Below are 21,397 nucleotides of genomic sequence, written 5' to 3'. Positions count from 1 at the left end.
AATTGGTCAGCCCGGTGCCACGTGGCGTATCGTGATCCTTCCATCACGTGGAACATTCCAGATGATGAACTTAGACACTTGGACCGCCGATCCGATCAGATCGAATCGGGTCGCCGTTGATCGTCGGGTTTTCGATCGGTCTGATCGGACGATTCGATCGACCATTTCGTCTGGCTATATATCATCGATCGGATCGAAATACTCGATTCGATCGATCCGGAAGGGCAAATTCGTCCTATGTTTCGATCGGATCGCATCGGCGACCGAATCGATCAGATCGATTCATCGACTCCCCCGTCATTTTCTAAGCATCGAATGGCAAAGTGAAAATACATCTATGACCATTAACATTCTAATTTTTACGAAAAATGCCACTAGTCTGGGCTGTAATTACTGTTGCGGTTGGCCTGTAATTAAAGCCTAAAATAATTACTTTACAAAATGGCCAATCAATATTAGCATGATATCATCATCATCATCAGCAGCAGCAGCATGGTGATCTCTCTCTCTGGCAGATCACTTGGGGACAGTGACATTGAGAATCTTCACGTCCTGGAAAGGCTTGTCGTTCTTGTCCGTCTTCGTCTTTTCTATGGCCTGCTCGAGAAGAAACACAGGGAGAATTAGAATCTGTGGAGAGAGAGATGCATACCGGGCTGGAAAACATGTGGAGAGAGAGATGAGATAAAGAGAGTAAGGAGAGATAAGATACCCACGGCTTACACATCATGGGAAAGAAGACACCATTAATACCCCAGAAAATAAAATATACTGAAAACATGGAGAGAGAGATAGAGAGAGATAAAAAGGTAGAGAGCATATCCAAGAGATGCAAAACGAGAGGGAATATCCACTTTAAACACAACCAGGAAAATAAAGGGCATCTACTAACAACACAAATATAGTCAATGGAGAGGATAAATGCTCCAAATACTTCTAGAAAGAGATACAGAAGATATCAAAATAGTAACATATGTGCCCACGTAGAAAGAGACAGATAAGATACCCACGGCTCATCAAGGGAAATAAGATACCCATAATAGCCAAGAAAATAAAAAACTGATACATCACGAGATAGAGAAAGAGAGACCATCCCTAGTTGGATCACAAGTAGAGCGAAAGAGAGAGAGAGATCCCTAAGACAAAACATGCAGAGAGAGATCCCTAAGACAAAACATGCAGAGAGAGATCCCTAAGACAAAACATGCAGAGAGATGGAGAGAGAGAGAGATCCCTAAGACAAAACATGCAGAGAGAGATCCCTAAGACAAAACATGCAGAGAGAGATGGAGAGAGAGATCCCTCAGACAAAACATGCAGAGAGAGATGGAGAGAGAGAGAGATCACTAAGCCAAAACATGCAGAGAACTATGGCGAGAGAGAGATCATCCATGCCAAGAGATGCAAAAGGAGGGAATATCCACCTTAACCAAAACCAGGAATATAAAGGGCATCTATCAGCAACACAAGTATAGTGAATGGTGAGAGGAAGGATGACAATCTAGAGAGAGAGAGAGAGAGAGGAGAGAACTAATAGACAATTTAAAGAAAGAGGAAGAGAGAGAGATAGAACATGCGTATGTAAGACCATCTCTCTCTAACTTTCTAAAATTACTAGATACCTGGACGACATCCATGCCCTTGACAACCCGGCCAAAGACAGTGTGCTTGTTGTCAAGCCACGGCGTGGCCACCGTCGTGATGAAGAACTGCGACCCATTCGAGTTCGGCCCCGCATTTGCCATAGACAAAGTGAATGGCCGGTCGTGCCTCAAGCTACAAAAAACGTCAACAATTTTTTTAAAATATAAAAAGAAAAACCCACCAAAGAGAATTTTTTTTGAATCAAGGTTCTTGACAAAACCTTTAAATTTAGAAGCCAAACTTTTCTTCGCAAGTTCAAGTTTTTTAGAAAAAAAAAAACCAAGAGAACAAGGCTCTTGACAAAACCTTTGTATTCAGAAGCCAAGTTTTCATTACGAGTTTGTTATATTTTTTTAAATAAAAAAGAAAATCCCTCAAGAGAAAGATTTTCGACAAACCCTTTTAATTTACAAACCAAAAAAATTATTTACAAGTATCTTTTTTTTAGAAACAAAAGAAAAACCTCCAGAGAGAAGACGATTCTTGGCAAACCCTTAGAATTCAGAAGCCAAAAATTTCTTGACAAATTTCTTTTTTGCAAAAAAAGAAACATATACCAAGAGAGCAAGGGTCTTAAAAACCTCTTTAAATTCAGAAATCAAACTTTTCTATCGAAACAACTTTTTTTAGAAAAAAAAAAGAGGAACACCCAAAGAGAACAAGATTTTTAACAAACCCTTTTAATTGAGAAGCTGAAAATTCACGAAAGCACTCGCCTTTTGTGGAACTCATCTTCAAATTCACGGCCCCAAATAGACTGACCCCCTGTGCCATCTCCCAAAGGGTCCCCGGTCTGGACCATGAATCCACGTATCACACGGTGGAAGATGAGATTATCGTAGTAGCCGTTGCGGCAGTGTGTTGTGAAGTTCTCCACCGTCTTTGGGCACTCGTCTGGGTACAGCCTCAAATGCACATCCCCCAGCGATGTGTGTAGAATCTACCCAAGAAGATAAAAAATGAGCAAGATCGATTGAACACAAAATTTGCTAAAAATTGGTTAAGGTTATGTAGATAATCAATCTTTGAGTTTTTCTGTTCAAGTATTTATATGTTTCTCATTTGATCTCTTGAACAGAATCTACCCAAGAATACAAAGAAAATAAATAGATCGATCATACCCAAGATCTGCATCAGGGAGTGAGGAACTAAAAGTTACCCAAGAACACACAAATAAAATAAATGGAACAATCAGCCTCGCAGTCTGCATAAGATTGTTGATTGAGGAAATGTAGATTATTGATTTTTGAATTTTTTTCTCAACTTTCTTTTTATTTTTTTCCGATTGATCTTAGAACTTACCACATTGTCTGGCAAGGATGAAGCCGCCGTCTTGCCAAGCTCTGATGCTGCCAGGAGTTCCTCCGCAGGCGGCTTCTCGTTGAACACATCCCGTCCCTTGGATGCATCATCCGCCTCTTCTGGCTCTCGCCGACTGAACAGAGAAACAACCATAGAGATTGGATCTATCAGGATGTCGAAGATTATATAATTTATTATGATTCAAGCACCTACTACTGTTCTAAAAGCTATAGCTAGTGTTCTATATGTTCCCGGATGCAAGCCGAGTTGGGATGAAGCGCATCATGACTGGCATCCCAAGGACGTAAACCCAGAAGTCCTGAAGGAAGGGACTCATCTACATCACATATGCAGGATGTGGGATGCAGAATCAATCAGAACACGACATCCAGTCAAGAGAAGCACATATCCCGTCCAGTCTGACATCAGGGATAGGATGCAAGTGATAAGTACTTTTCAAGAAAGTACCAAATAAGGCAAAAGAGAGCCGGTCAACAACCCGTTGACCGCATGACCTGACCAAGGACCAAGCCCCTATAAATAAGGAGGAAGTTACGAGGGGGGACATCGATTCATTTTCTTGAATACAGGGCGACAGTTGCGCCGAAAGAAGGCCAGAGACACGGATCCAAGCCGTCGATCTGGAGAGGAGTGACGACGAGGAGGAAGGAGCTCCACCTACGAGGAGGAAGGAGCCATCCCGATTGTCTGACTCCCTTATCATTCGTTTATCCAATTTCCCACAGAGTTCAAACTCACATTGGTGAATATTCGTGAATTCTTGGATTTTTTTGGAAATAGTTCTTTGATACTACATAGGTGTATCAGCAAGACATGTGGATGTGGGACACAATCCAAATGTCCAACATCAGGGATGCAGGATGACATGACTGACGTGTCCAGATCCAAAGTATACAGGTCCAAAGGGTAGGGACTTGCACGACAAGAATACGGGCATTCGAATGGGATGCACTATTAGTCCTATCCCAGGGCCTCCTATCCTGTCTGAAATGTCAGCCTTCACCTAGCACAATATCCCCCGTCTGACAGACCACTTTGTCCCCAAACACTAGTATAGCTGATAGCAAGGACACTAGATTTTGTCTATAACATTTCTCCGTGGGCTGCTGACTTCAGCATTTATAAATATTGATCAAGAAACTGTGCAGAAGAATCATTCACCTGAAGAGGTAGATGCGGTGTTTTTTGAAGGCGCAGCAGAGAAGGGTGGGGTCAGAGAGAGGCTCCTTAGCCTCGTTCACGTTTACGGCCGCCGTTGGGATTCGCCTAACCTTCTTGCTGCCACCATCGCCCTGGTACAAAGCAACACGCAGGAACCTGTCGTTGTTTTCCACCTTACCCAGAATTCGGGCAACCTTGTTTGTATGCAGGTTCACTATCTGCCATGACAACAGAAATCCAAGTTCAGAGCTCAAGCATGCAGGAACAGAAGAGGCCTAGCAATGGTTTGAGTAAACCCGGAGTCTTCATTGACTTGGTGGAAATTTCTCTTATTCGAGTTTTTGATCAAACAAACAAAAAGAAAAAGTTTTGGGCATAACAATCTAGGACTACTTTGATACAAACAATTCATCTTTCGGTCTGTCTATCTATCTATTCCTCCATCCTACATATCTATCTATATACCTATATATCTGACTATATGCCTGTCTGTCTCTTTATCTTCTCTTTTTATCTGCCTCATTATCTACCTATCGGTGTGTCTATTTAAGTAAAATATCTCTATTCTATCTATACATTTATCGATCTGTCCATCTTTTTATCAATCCATCTATCTCTCTATTTATCCATCAACCTATCTAATATATGAATCTGTCTACCTATGTATTTATTTATATATCTAGCTACCCATCGGACTATCTAAACTGGGTCCAATTGAGCTTGAATACACTATGATACTTGATACAGAATTAATTGGATTATGAACTGAATCTAGAAATAGATTTGCAAAATATTCTCTAGTTTAACAAATCTTTCACTCCCTCTCTCTCTAGAGAAGTAGTTGATGGTTATACCTTGATACCCAGGAGGGTGGGATAAATGAGAAAGTTGGAGCTTTCGTCAAAGACAGCATTAAGAGACGGGGCATCCGGTGTTTTCTCTATTTCCTTCTCCACGGCCATCCTTCGCCCAAAGTCTATTGCTTCTAGTCTGTACATGGGGGCATCACTCCTTTGTAGATCCTGTGCCACCTGAATTGCAAGAATACCTCCTTTACGTCACTAGAAAAGAAAACGATAAACTGTTTGAAAATATATGAACAAGTAGGGTTTGAGGATGATGATGAATTCAGCATCGTCATTGTCATCCCCAGATTTGGTCTTTATCGTTCATGTTTGGGCTCAAACGAATGATTGATGATGATGGTAATGATGATGATGAACTCAACAGCTGGAAGGTGATGACAGTGATGATGACAGTGACAAGATGAAATGATTGATCATAGCTTGGAAGGGATAGATGATGATGGGGATGATGGCTCTTGCAAGAATCAGGGAAGATGACAATGACGGGGATGATGGCTTTTGCAAGAATCAGGGAAGATGACAATGATGGGGATGATGGCTCTTGCAAGAATCAGGGAAGATGGCAATGATGGGGATGATGGCTCTTACGAGAAACAGGATGAAGGTGACGATGATGATTTGTCATCAACTGACGGATGATGGTGATGACGATGACGGATCTAGGGAATTGGATGATAATCATCATTGTCGTGGTCATCATTGACACGAAAACCTATTCACTACTTTGGGGTTCCCCAAATTTGATGTTGGGATGTATGAGAGCTCTTGAGGCAATTCATGTGAACGAAACCTTCTCTGTAAAGGAGTTGCATCCGAACTGCATTCAATCTCCTCAAAAGGTATACATTAATCCCTTCCTATATAGCAGATCAGTGATTCAAACCGTAGCCTGATATGAACATAATTTACCAATAATTTGAACGCTTAAAAAGCCTTTTTTTCCTCTACTTTACAATGAAGATTCTCTTATAATATCTCCCAAAGCTTTGTTCTTTTTCTCTTTCACATTATGTAAGAGCCCAAGTAATTCCAAGTCAATGGTGGCCCTGAATGTCAACAATCCATAAAAAGCAAATTATGCCTCAAAAAGTTAAGATACTATGTTCCATGACTGATTAGGTAATTTGATCATAAAACCTCTCAGGATTGAAACCAGATTTTTTGGGTGTATCAAAAAAAAGCAGGAGGTATAGGCTAGAATTGGAGAGTCTAGGCGATAATCTTATGTTTTATAAAGAGCCAGATAAGCTGCGGAACTCATAACAGGGCATCCTCTGTAAACCAATAGCTCTAATACACAACAATATATCATGAGAGCAAGGATGAGAAAACGGCCGGCATTGTTTGGAGGTCTGCAAAAGTGATAGAATCAGGGAAGACCCTCCCGTTCATTGAGTTATTTGAGAGCAGCCCAGCGTTTAAAAGATCATGATGATCCACGATAAACCTTGATCGGTATCCTATCAAAATATAACTAGATTTGGAGTCAAGTGGAAAGACGCTTGATTTATGACCTGAAGGGAAGGAGATGCCAGCTAGATAAAAGAGATAGAGAGGACTATGCCGAATGGATATTGACGTGAGAGGAAGAAGAACTCATTTGACTGTTTGTGGGCTTCAAAGACGACGGAGAGCCTACCACATGATAATCATTATTGGCAACTATTTATTAAAAAATTATTATTATTATCGACAACGAATCGCCAATGCCAAACAAGAGGCCACTGAGAGGTATCGTTGTAATTTTCATGAGGTTGGAGTCATTTTATGAAGTTTTTTAGAGAAAACATGATTAATAAGGAGTAATCACTGAAAAGTACATCAGAACACGTTAAACTGTTGAAGAAATCATTTGCACACTCATGATAGTATGAGCAAGCTAAAATGTGACCCAAGTATAGTGTCACGACCAAAGTATTACATAAACATTGTCAGCTTAACTCTGATTTGGAAAATGATGGACCAGTATGTTGGAGGATTTTATATGCTTATTGCGTCATACATTGGATCTTCTAATGAGAGAATGATATGACCAAAAGGGAAAGAGATGATATTCAGATCTAGAAGCATCCTCCATGAAGTGGTCAATGCAACTAACGGAAGTATTCCAAAGAGCAGCGCTGAAAGTCACATAACATTAACCACTATTAACAAATGCTAAAACTAGCAATTTCATCAAGATCGTTTCATAGTGATCTACACTGTATCTTGAATTCAGAATGGTAATATCCTAACTGTCACAACGCAAAGTTTATAAATGAGCAGGAACAATATGTTTGACCAATCCCTTTTTAAATCTATTTCTTTGTGGGGCAAGAATATGTTTCAATAGCTCTCAAACCATAGAGTACAAGCATTTGTATGTTGTAAGATGCAGAAATTACGACTGTCTTAGAAGCCATTTTCACCAATGTAGCTTTCAACAACTCGTGCAGGACAACATAAGAATCGAAAAAAATAATATAGTAATCAATTAATTTGAACTGCACTCGTGTCTCATCGCAGAGCAACTGTGCTAGAAAAAACTGTAAAATAACCCAGTCCCACGAGTAGCAAACCAAAGAACCATCCCCCACTAGCAAAAAAAAATTCATACCCTCTGAAGTATTTGTTAAAAGCGAGAAAGTAAGCAAAGACAAAAAGGTTAGAGATAGAAAGTGTTAGTGAGACATCCTCTATATGGGCTAATGGGCCCTATTCAATAAGCCCATTAGCCCTCTTATTTCTTTCTATCTGAATAGGGTAAAATAACCCTCTTGTATCCTCTCTCCCTTGGGTAACAAGTTACAATCCTCCTCTTCCATCGAGCTTCCTCTCAATCCTAAACCCAGGTTAGGTTCTCAGGGTATCAGAGCCATTGTGCTCTTGATCCAGAGCCATTGTGCTCTTCCGCAGACAAGCTGCGAGAGTTGTTCCTTCCGCAGTCGTCCCTGCGAGAGTCGTTTCTTCTTCCGCAGTCGTTTCTGTGAGATTGGTTTCTTCCGCAAGAACCACGGAGCTGCGAGATCGCCAGACTTACGAAGTGAATCAGTCCGGACTCGCCTGACTTCCGCGCGCGGTCTCTCCCGCGCGCAAGGACTTCCACAGTCAGCAGCCTCTCGCGCGCGCGGCCTCACCAAGGACTTCCGCGCGCCGTCCGCCATTCGCGGACTCTTCCGCAAGACTCTGCGCGGCCTCACCAAGGACTTCCCGTCAGACTTTCTCCTCCGCGCGCAGTCTCCCCTGCGCGAGTCTGGCGAGACGGCCACGCCCGACCTTCTTCAACTTCGAACGAGACTGATTCAGCCCAAGCCGTCCCAAGCCGTCCGCCAGTGATCCAGTAGAGCCGTAGTGATCATGTCGATCGACAAGATCAATGAGACCAAGAGATCTGAGGCAGAGTTCACCGAAGCCGATTTTCAGGAAAAGCCATTGTCCCACAAGGTCGTGAATCCTCTGTCACTTCCTCCTGATTCTGCTCGGCTTCATGGACTGAATGTTCTCAGGTGGAGTCAATTTGTCGAGTCCACCCTCCCGGCCCGTCAGCTCTTCAAGCACTGCACCGCTCCTCCACTGCCCACATCTCATCCTCACTTTCCCCCGTGGGAAGCAGAGGAGCATTTCATCTTGAATTGGCTGCGCCTACACACACTTACCCCGGTGTTTCTCGACACATTTCCCCACCAAACGACAGTCAAGGGTTTCTGGGATCAAGCTACCATCTACTGTGGTAAAGATGGCGATAATTGGCGCCTTCTTGCCCTTGTCGACCAAGCCTATTCTCTTCGTCAGGGGTCCATGTCGATCATGGACTACGCGTTGGCTCACAAGAATATATGGGATGAAGTGGATCATTATCTTCCACCGGACGACAAGACTTGTTTGATGTATTAGTACACACTGCGTCTGCGTCTCTTGGGGTTCATCCGTGGCCTGAACAGTGAATACTATCACATTCGTCGCAGTGCCTTGCATCGCAAGGATGGTCTGCCCACGATTGATGAGCTGGTGAAGGAATTGCAAGAGGAGAGTCATCTTCTGAAGTTCGGACTGAAGGCTTCTGAAGACTCACGTGACTCCACGGCTCTTCTCTCACGTCCTTCCTCCCACCCCCTTCCCTCAGCTCCGACTTCGGGTGGCACTATTTGCCCTTATTGCAGTCGCCCCGGTCACACTGAGGTCCACTGTCGCAAGAAGTGGTTTGATGAACTGAAGCAGAAGAAGGCGAAGAAGAAGGATTCCGCGATGGTCGCCCAGACTTCTTCGACTCCTCCTGCCCCTAGCAGTTCGTCCGTCTCTGCCGAGCAGTTCGAACAGGTTCAGGCTGATCTTGCTCGGCTTACAGCTCAGCTGGCCTCTCTGCAGTCCTCATCGACCGCGGTGCCGACCTCTTCATTCTTTGGTGCGTGTTCTACTCTGGCTAGTGATGAGTGGTATTGTGTTCATACTGCTTTTACCGCCCCACTAGTCTCGGATACTACCTGGGGGCTTGATTCGGTGGCTATCGAGCATATGACCCCGCTCAACAACCAGTTTGTATCCTACGAGCGACATGCTGGAAGTCGCACAGTTCTCACTGCGGGGGGTGGCCACCTTCGGGTGGCCGGTATTGGGGCGGTTTACGTCGACGGCCTTGGTTTGGTCAAAGACGTCCTCCATGTCCCTTCACTGAGAGCCATCTTGCTGTCCCCTCAGAGACTTGTTGATTCCCTTTCGTGTTCGGTTCATCTCCAACCTGACGGTATGTTTCTGTCTGACAAGGTGGGGAGGACTACACCGATTAAGCGGGACCACGGGCTGTTGCTGTTGGACGATGGGGGCCGATCTACGTGCTTCATGGTGCAGCGCAGTCTCAGGCCGGCCGATGAGCAGCGCCAGGGTCGTCTTCATCTGATACATCAGCGCCTTGGACATCCCTCTTTGTCCTCTTTGCAGTGTTTATTTCCCTCGTTGTGTATGGGATTGGACCCTCCAACCTTTGTGTGTGAAGCGTGCCAGCTCGCTAAACACCGACGCTCATCGTTTCCTCCATCCACATCTCATACTACGACGCCACTGTTTCGAGTCCATAGTGATGTCTGGGGGCCGGCCCCTCTAGCCAGCCTGAAGGGCCACCGGTACTTCCTGATTTTTGTTGACGAAGCCACCCGGTACACTTGGACGTATCTTCTGGCCGCCAAGTCCGACGTCTCCGCGACAGTCCATCATTTTTGTACCATGGTTCAGACGCAGTTTGGCCGAGGCATTCAGCGTTTCCGGTCGGACAACGCTCGTGATTTCTTCAACGCTAACCTCGATCCCTTTTTTTGCGGACCGAGGGATTCTTCATGAGTCGTCTTGCGTTGCCACCCCGGAGCAGAATGGCATGGCCGAACGTCGGATTGGCTATGTGACGTCGACCGCTCGGACTTTACTGGTGAATTACGACGTGCCGTGGACTTACTGGGGTGAGGCGATCTTGACGAGTACTCATCTCATCAATCGCCTTCCATCCGCACCGCTGGCGTTCACCAGTTTGCTTGATCGGATGAGTACGGCCTTTCCGGGCATGACCCTGAAGACCAGCCTCCTCCCTCGGATTTTTGGGTCCACGGCATACGTCCACAACACTTCACCGGCATTGACCAAGCTCGACACTCGCGCCCTCCGGTGTGTGTTTGTGGGGTATTCCTCTCTCCAAAAAGGGTACCGTTGCTATCACCCGCCCTCTCGGCGGTTCTTTGTCTCGGCAAATGTCACCTTCGACGAGTATAAACCCTTTTTTGGAGACCGCTCTTCCTCATCCCGCCTTCCTTTGGATGAGGTGCTCTCGGGCCCCCACTTGGAGCCATTCCCGTCGGCGAAGCCCACCGCGCCGACCCCTATATCCTCTTCTTGTGATCCATCTTCCCTTGACTCTCCGCCCCATTTGGAGCCGTCATTCGAGGTGACTTTGGAGCCGGCTTCCTCTTCCTTTGACTTCTTTCCTACTTCTCCTCATCCGGAGGTTTCCTCTCATCCATCGGGGGACTTGTCCACTCCTCTCGGTGAGTCGCCGTCTCTCTCCGATTCTTCTCCTGATGAGCTCTTATCTCCTCCTCCTGACTCCCCTTCTCCCACTCATGCTTCCGCTCTTCCTCCTTCCGGTGATGGTCCCCATCCCTCCTCCGATGATGACGACGCCCACCTTAGATGGCCCATCGCCCTTCGTAAAGGGGTCCGCCAGTGCACTCGCAACCCTCTTTATCCTATGTCTCATTATCTCTCCTTCGACCAGCAGAGTACTCCCTACCGGCTGTTTCTCGCTCGCATCTGGTCGGATCTCATTCCACGTTGCTTAGCTGATGCTATCGCTTCTCCTCATTGGAAAGCGGCGATGGACGAGTAGATGCAGTCCTTGCTCAAGAACAACACCTGGGATGTCGTCCCGCTCCCGCCTGGCAAGAAGGCGGTGGGATGCAAGTGGGTCCATGCCAAAAAGCATCATGCAGATGGTACACTCGAGCGCCACAAGTCCCGACTTGTGGCTCTAGGGTTCACCCAGGCGTATGGCATTGACTACTTCGAGACATTTTCACCTGTGGCGAAGATGGAGACCATCCATCTTCTCTTGGCTTTGGCGGCTCATTTCCAGTGGGTGATCCGGCAGTTCGATGTGAAGAATGCATTTCTGCACGGTGATCTGACTGAGGAGGTGTACATGCAGCAACCTCCAGGGTATCCTCTTGGTCCTCCCGGCACCGTTTGCCGACTGCGGAAGTCCATTTACGGACTGAAGCAGTCTCCGCGGATGTGGTTTGGCCGGTTCGCATCCGTCATGAAGGCCGAAGGGTACACCCAGAGCAATGGGGACGCCACACTCTTCTTCCGCCATACTACGGTTGGAGTCTCCATTCTTGCTGCGTACGTTGACGACAGGCTGCTGACGGGATCTGATGCGGTCGAGACGAGCCGCCTCGGCACTGCTTTGGCCCAGGAGTTCAAGATCAAGGCCTTGGGACAGCTCCGCTACTTCCTCGGCCTTGAGGTTGCTTACTCGTCACAAGGTATCTTCGTCTCCCAGCAGAAGTATGCCGGTGATCTGCTGACTCTGACCGGTATGACTGAGTGTGCACCAGCTAGCACTCCCATCGACCCCAATGTCAAGTTGGGGCGGGGGGAGGACTCGCCTCCGGTGAACCACTACCAGTATCAGCAGCTGGTGGGGAAACTTCTCTATCTGATGCACACTCGCCCCGACATCAGCTTCGCCGTCAACCTTCTCAGTCAGTTTATGCATGATCCTCACGAGATTCACCGCCAAGCGGCCAATCGGGTACTAGCGTATCTGAAAGGCTGCCCCGGGAAGGGACTGCTATTTCCGCGTAGCTCGGACAGGACCGTGAAGGTGTACACCGATGCTGATTATGGAGGGTCGATCGTTGACTGTCGATCCACCACCGGGTACTGCACGTTTATCTTTGGCAGCCTAGTCAGTTGGAAGAGCAGCAAGCAGGACAAAGTGTCCCGCTCCAGTGCTAAAGCCGAGTACCGGGCACTTGCCGATGGGGCCTCTGAGGCTCAGTGGATCTATGGGATTCTCCGTGACTTACACATTGAGTATTCCGGACTGTTGGGGAAGAGAAGAAGAAGATAATGACATAACTTGAACAGAGTACATGTAAGGGTATATGTACCCTAAGAGGGAGAGAGGATAATAGGGCTAATGGGCTTATAGAATAGGGCCCATTAGCCCATGAGGGATAGTCTATCACTAACACCCCCCCGCAAGCGAAGTATGGATATCTTCCATACCGAGCTTGGAGACCGCACGTTGAAGAAGAGGGCGGGAGAGTCCCTTGGTAAGGACGTCCGCTGCCTGGTCGGCGGATGCAACAAAGTCCAGGTCAAAGATCCCTTCGTCAACTCGCTCCTTGAAGAAGTAGCGGTTGCGCTCCATGTGCTTGATGCGGCCCTATAGTCCAGGGTTCTTGGCCAACGCGATCGTCGACTTGTTGTCGCAGAAGAAGTGAATCGGGCCAGCATACTCCACGCGAAGATCGTGAAGGATGCCGTAAATCCACTGGCCCTCAGAGGCCCCATCGGCGAGTGCGCGGTACCCAGCTTCGGCGCTAGAGCGGGAGACTTTGTCCTGCTTGCTACTTTTCCAGCTGACGAGACTGCCAAAAACAAATGTGCAGTAGCCCGTGGTAGACCGATGATCCACAACGGAGCCGGCAAAGTCAGCATCAGTGTAGACTTTCACTGTCTGGTCAGTGCTGCGAGGGAAGAGCAAGGACCCGGTGGGCGGCCTGATGGTGAATCTCCCGTGGGGAGTGCATAAACTAACTGAGCAGGTTGACGGCGAAGGCGATGTCGGGCCGAGTGTGCGTCAAGTAGAGGAGCTTCCCCACCAGCTGCTGATACCGGTGGGAACTCGTCAGCGGCGAATCCTCCCCTTTGCCCAACTTCACGTTGGGATCAATGGGAGTGCTCACCGGCGCACAATCGGTCATCCCTGTCAGTGCCAGTAAGTCGACGGCGTATTTCTGCTGCGAGGCGAAGATCCCACGGGGAGTAGGCTACCTCAAGACCAAGGAAGTAGCGAAGAAGGCCTAGGGCCTTGATCTCAAACTCCTTAGCCAAGGCAGTGCTGAGGCGGACAGCCGGCAGCATCAGATCCCGTGATAAGGATGTCGCCGACGTACGGCAGAATGGAGACACCGTTCGGCGGTGACGGAAGAAGAGAGAGGCATCTCCATTGCTCTGAGTGTACCCTTCGGTCTTCAGAACAGAGGAGAACCTCCCAAACCACATGCGCGGGGACTGCTTGAGTCCATAGAGGGACTTCCGCAGTCGGCACACGTGACCGGGGGGGCCGAGTGAGTAGCCCGGGGGTTTCTGCATGTACACCTTCTCCGTCAAGTCGCCGTGCAAGAAGGCGTTCTTGACGTCGAACTGGCGGATGGCCCAGTGGAAGTGCGCTGCAAGCGCCAGAATAAGCCGGACAGTCTCCATCTTCGCCACGGGAGAGAACGTCTCGAAGTAGTCCACGCCATAGGACTGAGTGAACCCCCGAGCCACAAGCCGAGACTTGAGGCGTTCGAGAGTACCGTCCGCATGATGCTTCTTGGCATGAATCCACTTGCAGTCCACTACCCTCTTGCCCGGAGGTAGTGGAACGACGTCCCACGTGTGGTTCTTGAGGAGAGACTACATCTCCTCGTCCATCGCCGTTTTCCAATGGGGAGAAGCGATAGCATCGGCTAAGCGTCGAGGAACGGGATCCGACTCGATGCGGGTGAGGAACAACCGGTAGTGAGGACTCAGCCGGTCAAAGGAGAGGTAATGAGAGAGAGGGTAGAGGGGGGCCTTAGTGCACTGACGGACCCCTTTCCGTAGAGCAATAGGCCACCCCAGCTGATCGTCACCATCGACAGGAGAAGGAGCGGAAGCAATGGGGGACTCCCCGGGAGGAGCAGTAGAGGACACCAGGAGTCGTAGGAGACTCATCGGAGGGCGAGGGTAGACCGGGAGGGGGGGGGTGACGAGGGTTGGTCACCGAGAGAGGAGGAGGGTGACGCACCAGGGTTTGACAAGGATGGGGGGCCGGAAGGAGGAACGGAGACCAATGGGAGAGGGAGAGCTGCCGAAAGGTGAAGGGCAGGTAACGAAGAAGAGGTAGAGGACACGTCCAAGGACCCCGCAGGAGGAAGTGAGGAAAAGGAATCAAGGGGAGAAAGATCCGGAAGTGATGAGGGTGGAGTGGGAGTGGTGGACTCCACGATCGGACTTGGCCTCAAGGGGGGGGCCGAGGGAGCCTCATCCAGCGGAAGGCGTGATGAGGTAGAGTAGTCCCCAAAATAGGGTTCATGCTCGGCAAAGGTGACATTTGCCGAGATGAAGAACCGCCGAGAAGGCGGATGATAGCATCGGTACCCTTTTTGGAGGGAAGAGTAACCCACAAACACACACCGGAGTGCGCGTGCATCAAACTTCGTGCGTGTGGGAGAAGTATCATGGACGTAGGTGGTGCAGCCGAAGACACGAGGCAAGAGTCCCGTCCGCAAAGAAGCATTCGGGAATGCCACAGTCATCCGGTCCAAGGGGCTGGAGAACTCCAGGAGTGGGGTGGGGATACGGTTAACGAGGTGAGTACTCGTCAAAACCGCCTCTCCCCAATAACGCCCCGGCGCCTTAGAGTCCAACAGCAATGTCCGCGCCGTCGAGGTAACATAGCCGATGCGACGTTCAGCCATGCCATTCTGCTCGGGCGTGGCCACACAAGAGGACTCGTGGAGGATGCCCCGGTCGGCAAAGAAGGAGGCGAGGTCAGCGTTGAAGAAGTCCCGAGCATTGTCAGAACGAAAACGCTGGATGCCTCGACCAAACTGTGTCTGTACCATGGCGCAAAAATGTCGAACATTCTGCACAACCTCCGACTTCGCAGTCAGGAGGTAGACCCACGTATAGCGGGTAGCTTCGTCCACAAAGAGTAGACAGTAGCAGTGCCCTTTCAGACTGATCTGCGGTGCCAGCCCCCAAACATCACTGTGGACTCGGAACAGCGGGGTCGATGTGTGAGACGAGGATGAAGTAAAGGAGGATCTGCGGTGCTTGGCTAACTGACAAGGTTCACAAAGCATAGTCTTAAGGTCCACGCCCGAACACAACGAGGGAAAAAGACGCTGTAAAGTGGAGAAAGGTGGGTGTCCAAGTCGCTGATGCTCCATCAGAAGGCGTCCCCGACGCTGCTCAGCCACCAAGAGAAGAGTCCGGTGCACCATGAAGCACTGGGAGCGGCCTTCATCGTCCAGCATCAGCAGTCCGTTCTCCCGCCTAATCGGTGTAGTCCGGCCCACCTTGTCAGACAGAAACATGCCGTCAGGTTGTAGGTGAAAGGAGCAGGAGATAGCATCAACTAAGCGCTGCGGAGACATAAGCACGGCCCGCAGGTCAGGGACATGGAGAACGTTGTGGACCACACCGAGGCCGTCCACATAGACTGCCCCGATTCCGGCCACACGGAGACGTCCACCCCCGGCCGTGAGGACAGTGCGGCCACCACGATGCCGCTCATATGATACAAACCGGGCATTGCTCGGGGTCATGTGTTCGGTAGCCCCCGAATCAAGGACCCAAGTCGTATCGGAGACGACAGGTGAGTGGAAGGCCGTATGGCCACAGTACCATGCATCTGAAGATGAAGGAAGGGAAGACGCACCAAAGCCGCCGAAGTAGGCCGTGGACGGATTCTGCAGGGCAGCCATCTGGTCACGGAGGCGGGCCAAATCTGCCTGAAGCTGGTCCATAGTCACTGCGGAGGGGCTGGCGGAGGAGGAATCAGAATGGGCCACCATGGCCTTGCCTTCTTCGGCCTCTTTCTTCTTTCGCCAGTCATTCAGGCGCTTCTTGCACTTGCTCTTCCCGTGGCCCGGTTCGCTGCAATACGAGCAAATCGTCGTCCCAGCTGGAGGAGCGGCGTAGATGGGCGTAGGGAGGATCGACGGTGCCTTGCCGCCTGAAGGGAGGGCAGAAAGTAGTGCGGTCGACTCACTTGGGGGGCCGGAGGAGGGAGTCCCATGGAGGAGGAAGTGGCTTTCCTCTTCTTGAAGCTCCTTCACCAACTCTTCGAGGGCAGGAGGACCTTCCTTGCGGTGCAAGGCACGACGACGTACGTCATCATACTCGCGGTTCAGGCCATTGAGGAAGCCCATGATCCGCAGAAGAAGCACATTCTGGAACATCTTGGACGTCGGATCGTCGGGCGGTAGGTAGTAATCCACTTCATCCCACATCTTCTTGTGGGCAAGTGCATATTCAGAGATCGTCAACGACCCCTGACGGAGATTGCTGGCCTGACGTGCAAGGGAATAAAGACGCCACCAGTCGCTTTCCCGGCCACAGAAAGAGCGCACCTGATCCCAGAAGCCTTTCACCGTTTTCTGATGCGGAAGACGGTCGCGGAAATCTGGAGCCAGGGTGTACGCATACATCCAGCTGAGGATGAACTGGTCCTCAACGTCCCACGCTGCATAATGTGGGTGGTCGATGGTAAGGGGGTCTTCAGTGCAATGCTTGAAGAGCTGGCGCGCCTTCAAGGTGGTCTCGACGAAGCGCATCCACGGGAGTAGATTCGGGCCCCGTAAGAGTGTCGTCTCGGGGACCGACGGAAGCGGATGAGCCACCTTGTAGGACAGTGGCTTCTCCAGGAAGTCGGTCTCGGTGAACGGCATGGTGCTGTTACGGCGCTGCTACTGTAGTGATGCGGCTGCTGTGCGTGCGCGGCGGCTGCGGGCTGCGGCTGCTGTGCGTGCGCGGCGGCTGCGGGCTGCGGCTGTTGTGCGTGCGCGGCGGCTGCGGGCTGCGGCTGCTGTGCGTGCGCGGCGGCTGCGGGCTGCGGCTGCTGTGCGTGCGCGGCGGCTGTATATGGGCGATGTCAAACCCTAGGGAAGGAGCTCTGGAGCTTTGATACCATGTTGGGGAAGAGAAGAAGAAGATAATGACATAACTTGAACAGAGTACATGTAAGGGTATATGTACCCTAAGAGGGAGAGAGGATAATAGGGCTAATGGGCTTATAGAATAGGGCCCATTAGCCCATGAGGGATAGTCTATCACTAACACGGACCGATTCACTTCTTCTGCGACAACAAGTCGGCAATTGCTTTGGCCAAGAACCCTGGCCAGCAGGGAAGGATCAAGCACATGGAACGTGACCGCTACTTCTTCAAGGAGCAGATGGACGAGGGCATTTGTGACCTAGACTTTGTTGTCTCTGCTGATCAGGCTGCGGACGTCCTCACCAAGGGGCTTTCCAGACCTCTTTTGCAACGTGCTGTATCCAAGCTCGGCATGGATGACATCCATACTTCGCTTGCAGGGGGCTGTTAGTGAGACATCCTCTATATGGGCTAATGGGCCCTATTCTATAAGCCCATTAGCCCTCTTATCTCTCTCTATCTGAATAGGGTAAAATAACCCTCTTGTATCCTCTCTCCCTTGGGTAACAAGTTACAATCCTCCTCTTCCATCGAGCTTCCTCTCAATCCTAACCCCAGGTTAGGTTCTCATTGCAGAGCAATTAGTAATCAATTAGGTTCTCATCACAGAGCATTCTCGTCGCAGAGAAGCTCGTGCAGGACAACATAAGAATCGAAAAAAATAATATAGTAATCAATTAATTTGAACTGCACTCGTGTCTCATCGCAGAGCAACTGTGCTAGAAAAAACTGTAGAATAACCCAGTCCCACGAGTAGCAAACCAAAGAACCATCCCCCACTAGCAAAAAAAAATTCATACCCTCTGAAGTATTCGTTAAAAGCGAGAAAGTAAGCAAAGACAAAAAGGTTAGAGATAGAAAGCGTGAGAGGAAAAGCCCAATGAAGAGGAAGAAAAAGAGAGAGAGGAGAGAGAGACCTCAAGTGACTCATCGTAAACACGCCTGAGTTTCCCAGTTCTGTACCAAAAAACTCTAATTCTGCGATCGGGTGATGTAGTCACAAACTGGCTACCATCTGGACTCACCTACAGAAATCAATCCCAAAATACATAACAATACGTGCAATGAATGGAGAAAAAGAAAGCCCACACCCACCTCAATGCCTGACACAGTCGTCTTACATTTAGCTATCTCAAAGAGGTTTGTGTCAACCTTCAGGCTGAAGCGTACACTGCACAGACAACATCCCGAATTTTAATTGTAAGGGAAGAACCTGTCTCGATTGACAAGCGTACCAGCATCTTGTGAGAAGAAAAAGAGTAAAAAATATACCCATCTTCCGGGAAGGATAGTGTGGAAGGAGACCAATATTCTAGCACTCCTTTAGCATCTACGGATATCACTGCATCATACCCTTGGTTGTACTTCATGTGCTTTATTGGGCACAAATGTATCTATAAAAAGGAAGAAAAGTGAACAATTTGGACTGGGCAAGGTGATAAGAAGGGTTCACCATCCCAGGATGAGTTTGTCATCATCGTCATCACAAGCGTGCGTGGTGATCATAATAATGATGATGATTTTCAAGAGAAAGGTGAATGGCGATGACGAGTGGAGGAAATTAGAGGGAGAAAGAGATAGAGAGAGAGAGAGAGGAAGAGGAGGGGAGACAGGAGAGAGAGAGATAGAAAGGGAGAGACAGTGAGAGATAGGGAGTGAGAAAGCATCTTGACAGAAATGAGAGGAGATAGATAGCCAGACATTGTCACAGGAGTGAGATGGTAGGATGATGACTAGAATGAAGACTTTTTCATCGTGATCCTAGTCGCAGATGAATGACGACGATAATGATGACCTGGTCATTGTCGTCGCCATCGTCATCCTGGCATGAACAAATGACAAGAACGATGACAATGACAACTCGTCATCATGCTCTCCTCATCGTCTTCCGGGACAGTGAACATAATAGTTAGAAAATTATGAACCTTCTTTGAGATGATTGGCTCATTGGACCCAGATCGAGCATCATAAACATGAACCAGTGGCGAGTCTCGCTCACTGACAGCTAGCCTGGGCTTTGCATCTCCATGTCGAAAGACCCATTCAACAGCTCCCGCCACAAAAGGCAGCCGCATCATCAGCATCATATCATAGTTAACTACATCATATATCTTCACTGAACGGTCATCAGAAATCGTGCAGCAAAGCAAGCCATCGGCACTGACCTAAAACCCCAAACACCATTAACTATCAAATTGTATAGTTAATACAAAGACATAGGGGAGAAGTATGGTTAATGGTGTTAAACAGTTGAATAAAAAAAATCAGCTTCTTATCTTGTATTCAGACAGGATAAGAAGCTGCCGCGAAGATGGTAAAACAGATGGCATTATCATACAAGATTAATGAAATTTCAGAGCATAAACTGGAAGCTGCACTTACAGATAAACCCTCAATGGGGCCTAAATGAGATCTAAAATGCTTGGCAAACTCAATTCCAATGGCCTTCTTCTTCCAAAATTTCAGATGACCTGTTCATGGTGAAATCAATATAAGTGGGTTCATCTAAAAAGCTACAATTTCAAAGAGTAAAGTACATTCATTCCAATAAATCGTCAATATCCATAAATCAAACTTCACTCCGCGTCTTCCAAACGGAAAGTTGAACAAAATGGAAACTCAGACCCGCCTCTTTCAAAAAGAGATCAATCAGATCGCGATAATATTCCAAATTCATGAACGAGTTATAAGAGAACCGAAGATTCAGTAATGAACATACCGTCAATACTGCCAGTAATGAAGAAATCTGCCGACGAAACTGCAACATGCGTGACCACATCTCGATGCATATAACTCTTTTCATACCTGCGGATCCCAACGGATGAAGAAACAATGTATCCACCGGAAGAAAAAATCAAACAAAGATCATTTAAAATCAAATAAATAACAATTCACGCTAAGATCATGAACTCACATGTGAGCGCAAGGTAGAGCATCAAGGTAGGCCTGCTCAAATTGCAGAGGCCGCTTTGGTCGAGCAAGTGGAGCTGGAGCCGGGCCTACAGCGACCTCTTCTTCTTCGATTGAATCTAAAGTTGCTCCCTCCATATGGCTAACTACTGATCTTCTTCTCTTCTACAGAGATCTTCAGATGATGGGTTGTCTCAGAATTGGCCAAGAACACAACTTTCCGGCGGGCGGGAAAGGCAAATCTTTCTGGACTGTCGGAGATGGCGGACAACGCTAACCCTCATCTTTGATATACTGGGCCAAAACCCACATCTTGAATTTCTGAAATAATGCACCCAAAACTCACTTCTCTGAATTTGGAATTTACCATTATATGAGGCATGGTTCCTAGTTATTTCACAAAAATCATGCACCTGAATTGAAAAAAGAATCAATAAAAGTCAGTTCAAATGAAAAGGCATTCTGAACCTCATGAGCAGTGCATTTATTAGAACTCCAATTGAAAGTTCCAGCCAAATAGGAACCAGTAATGCAGTGTCCAATTATAGAATTTAGGTATTATGCGTGTGATACACAGAAAGGAATATAATAATGCATTGTTTTTTGCATTAGTTATGTTTCATTAGTTTCCTCGCCTTGAGAAGTAAATATAAACCTGCATCACATTATAATGCATTGTATTCAAAGATACTGAACGCAAAAAACCCCACACCCTCATATATGAAGGCTATAGGATGCCTCCTAATACTTACACTAATACACTCATTCAGGTGACCAAGTATATCATGAAGGAAATTTTGTTTTAGTTATTTCATGATACAACATTTGGTATCAATATTGTCTAGTTGAGTTAATGGTTACAAATGCTTTAGTTCCCGGGGTCTGACATGACCACATTTCAATATTTCACAAATACAGCAAAGTTTGATTCAAATATATGATAACTAGGATGCAAGTAGGGTTGTGATGTGGAGGAGTATGATAAATAATTTAAGGATGGGTGAGGAGTACAATGACATCTCAAAAAGGAAAAAATGCTGAGTTTTATTTCTT

General features: G+C 48.0%; 1 protein-coding gene across 1 annotated transcript; it reads right to left on the bottom strand.

The window, feature by feature from the left end:
• Positions 1-318: 318 nt before the first annotated feature.
• CYP71 (cyclophilin71) lies at positions 319-20,657 on the bottom strand. The gene is made up of 13 exons (XM_078591285.1): positions 20,349-20,657; positions 20,154-20,239; positions 19,817-19,905; positions 19,360-19,599; positions 18,707-18,828; positions 18,530-18,605; positions 18,352-18,459; positions 4,983-5,159; positions 4,129-4,346; positions 2,947-3,079; positions 2,361-2,584; positions 1,623-1,776; positions 319-597 (listed from the first exon to the last, which is right to left on the bottom strand). The coding sequence occupies exons 1-13, from the start codon at positions 20,480-20,482 to the stop codon at positions 517-519; spliced, it is 1,842 nt and encodes a 613-aa protein (XP_078447411.1). The 5' UTR covers positions 20,483-20,657; the 3' UTR covers positions 319-516.
• Between the last annotated feature and the right edge of the window lie 740 nt (positions 20,658-21,397).

Source organism: Wolffia australiana, chromosome 20 (assembly GCF_029677425.1).
Source record: "Wolffia australiana isolate 7733 chromosome 20, ASM2967742v1".
Lineage (NCBI taxonomy): Eukaryota > Viridiplantae > Streptophyta > Magnoliopsida > Alismatales > Araceae > Wolffia > Wolffia australiana.
This window is presented reverse-complemented; position numbering and strand designations above follow the sequence as displayed.

Coding starts and splice junctions, on each gene's coding strand:
- CYP71 (XM_078591285.1), bottom strand. CDS start 20,482: ATGGAGGGAGCAACTTTAGATTCAATCGAAGAAGAAGAGGTCGCTGTA. Junction 19,906..20,153: donor CATTACTGGCAGTATTGACG/GTATGTTCATTA, acceptor CACCATGAACAG/GTCATCTGAAATTTTGGAAG. Junction 5,160..18,351: donor TTTACGATGAGTCACTTGAG/GTCTCTCTCTCC, acceptor CTTGCAATTCAG/GTGGCACAGGATCTACAAAG.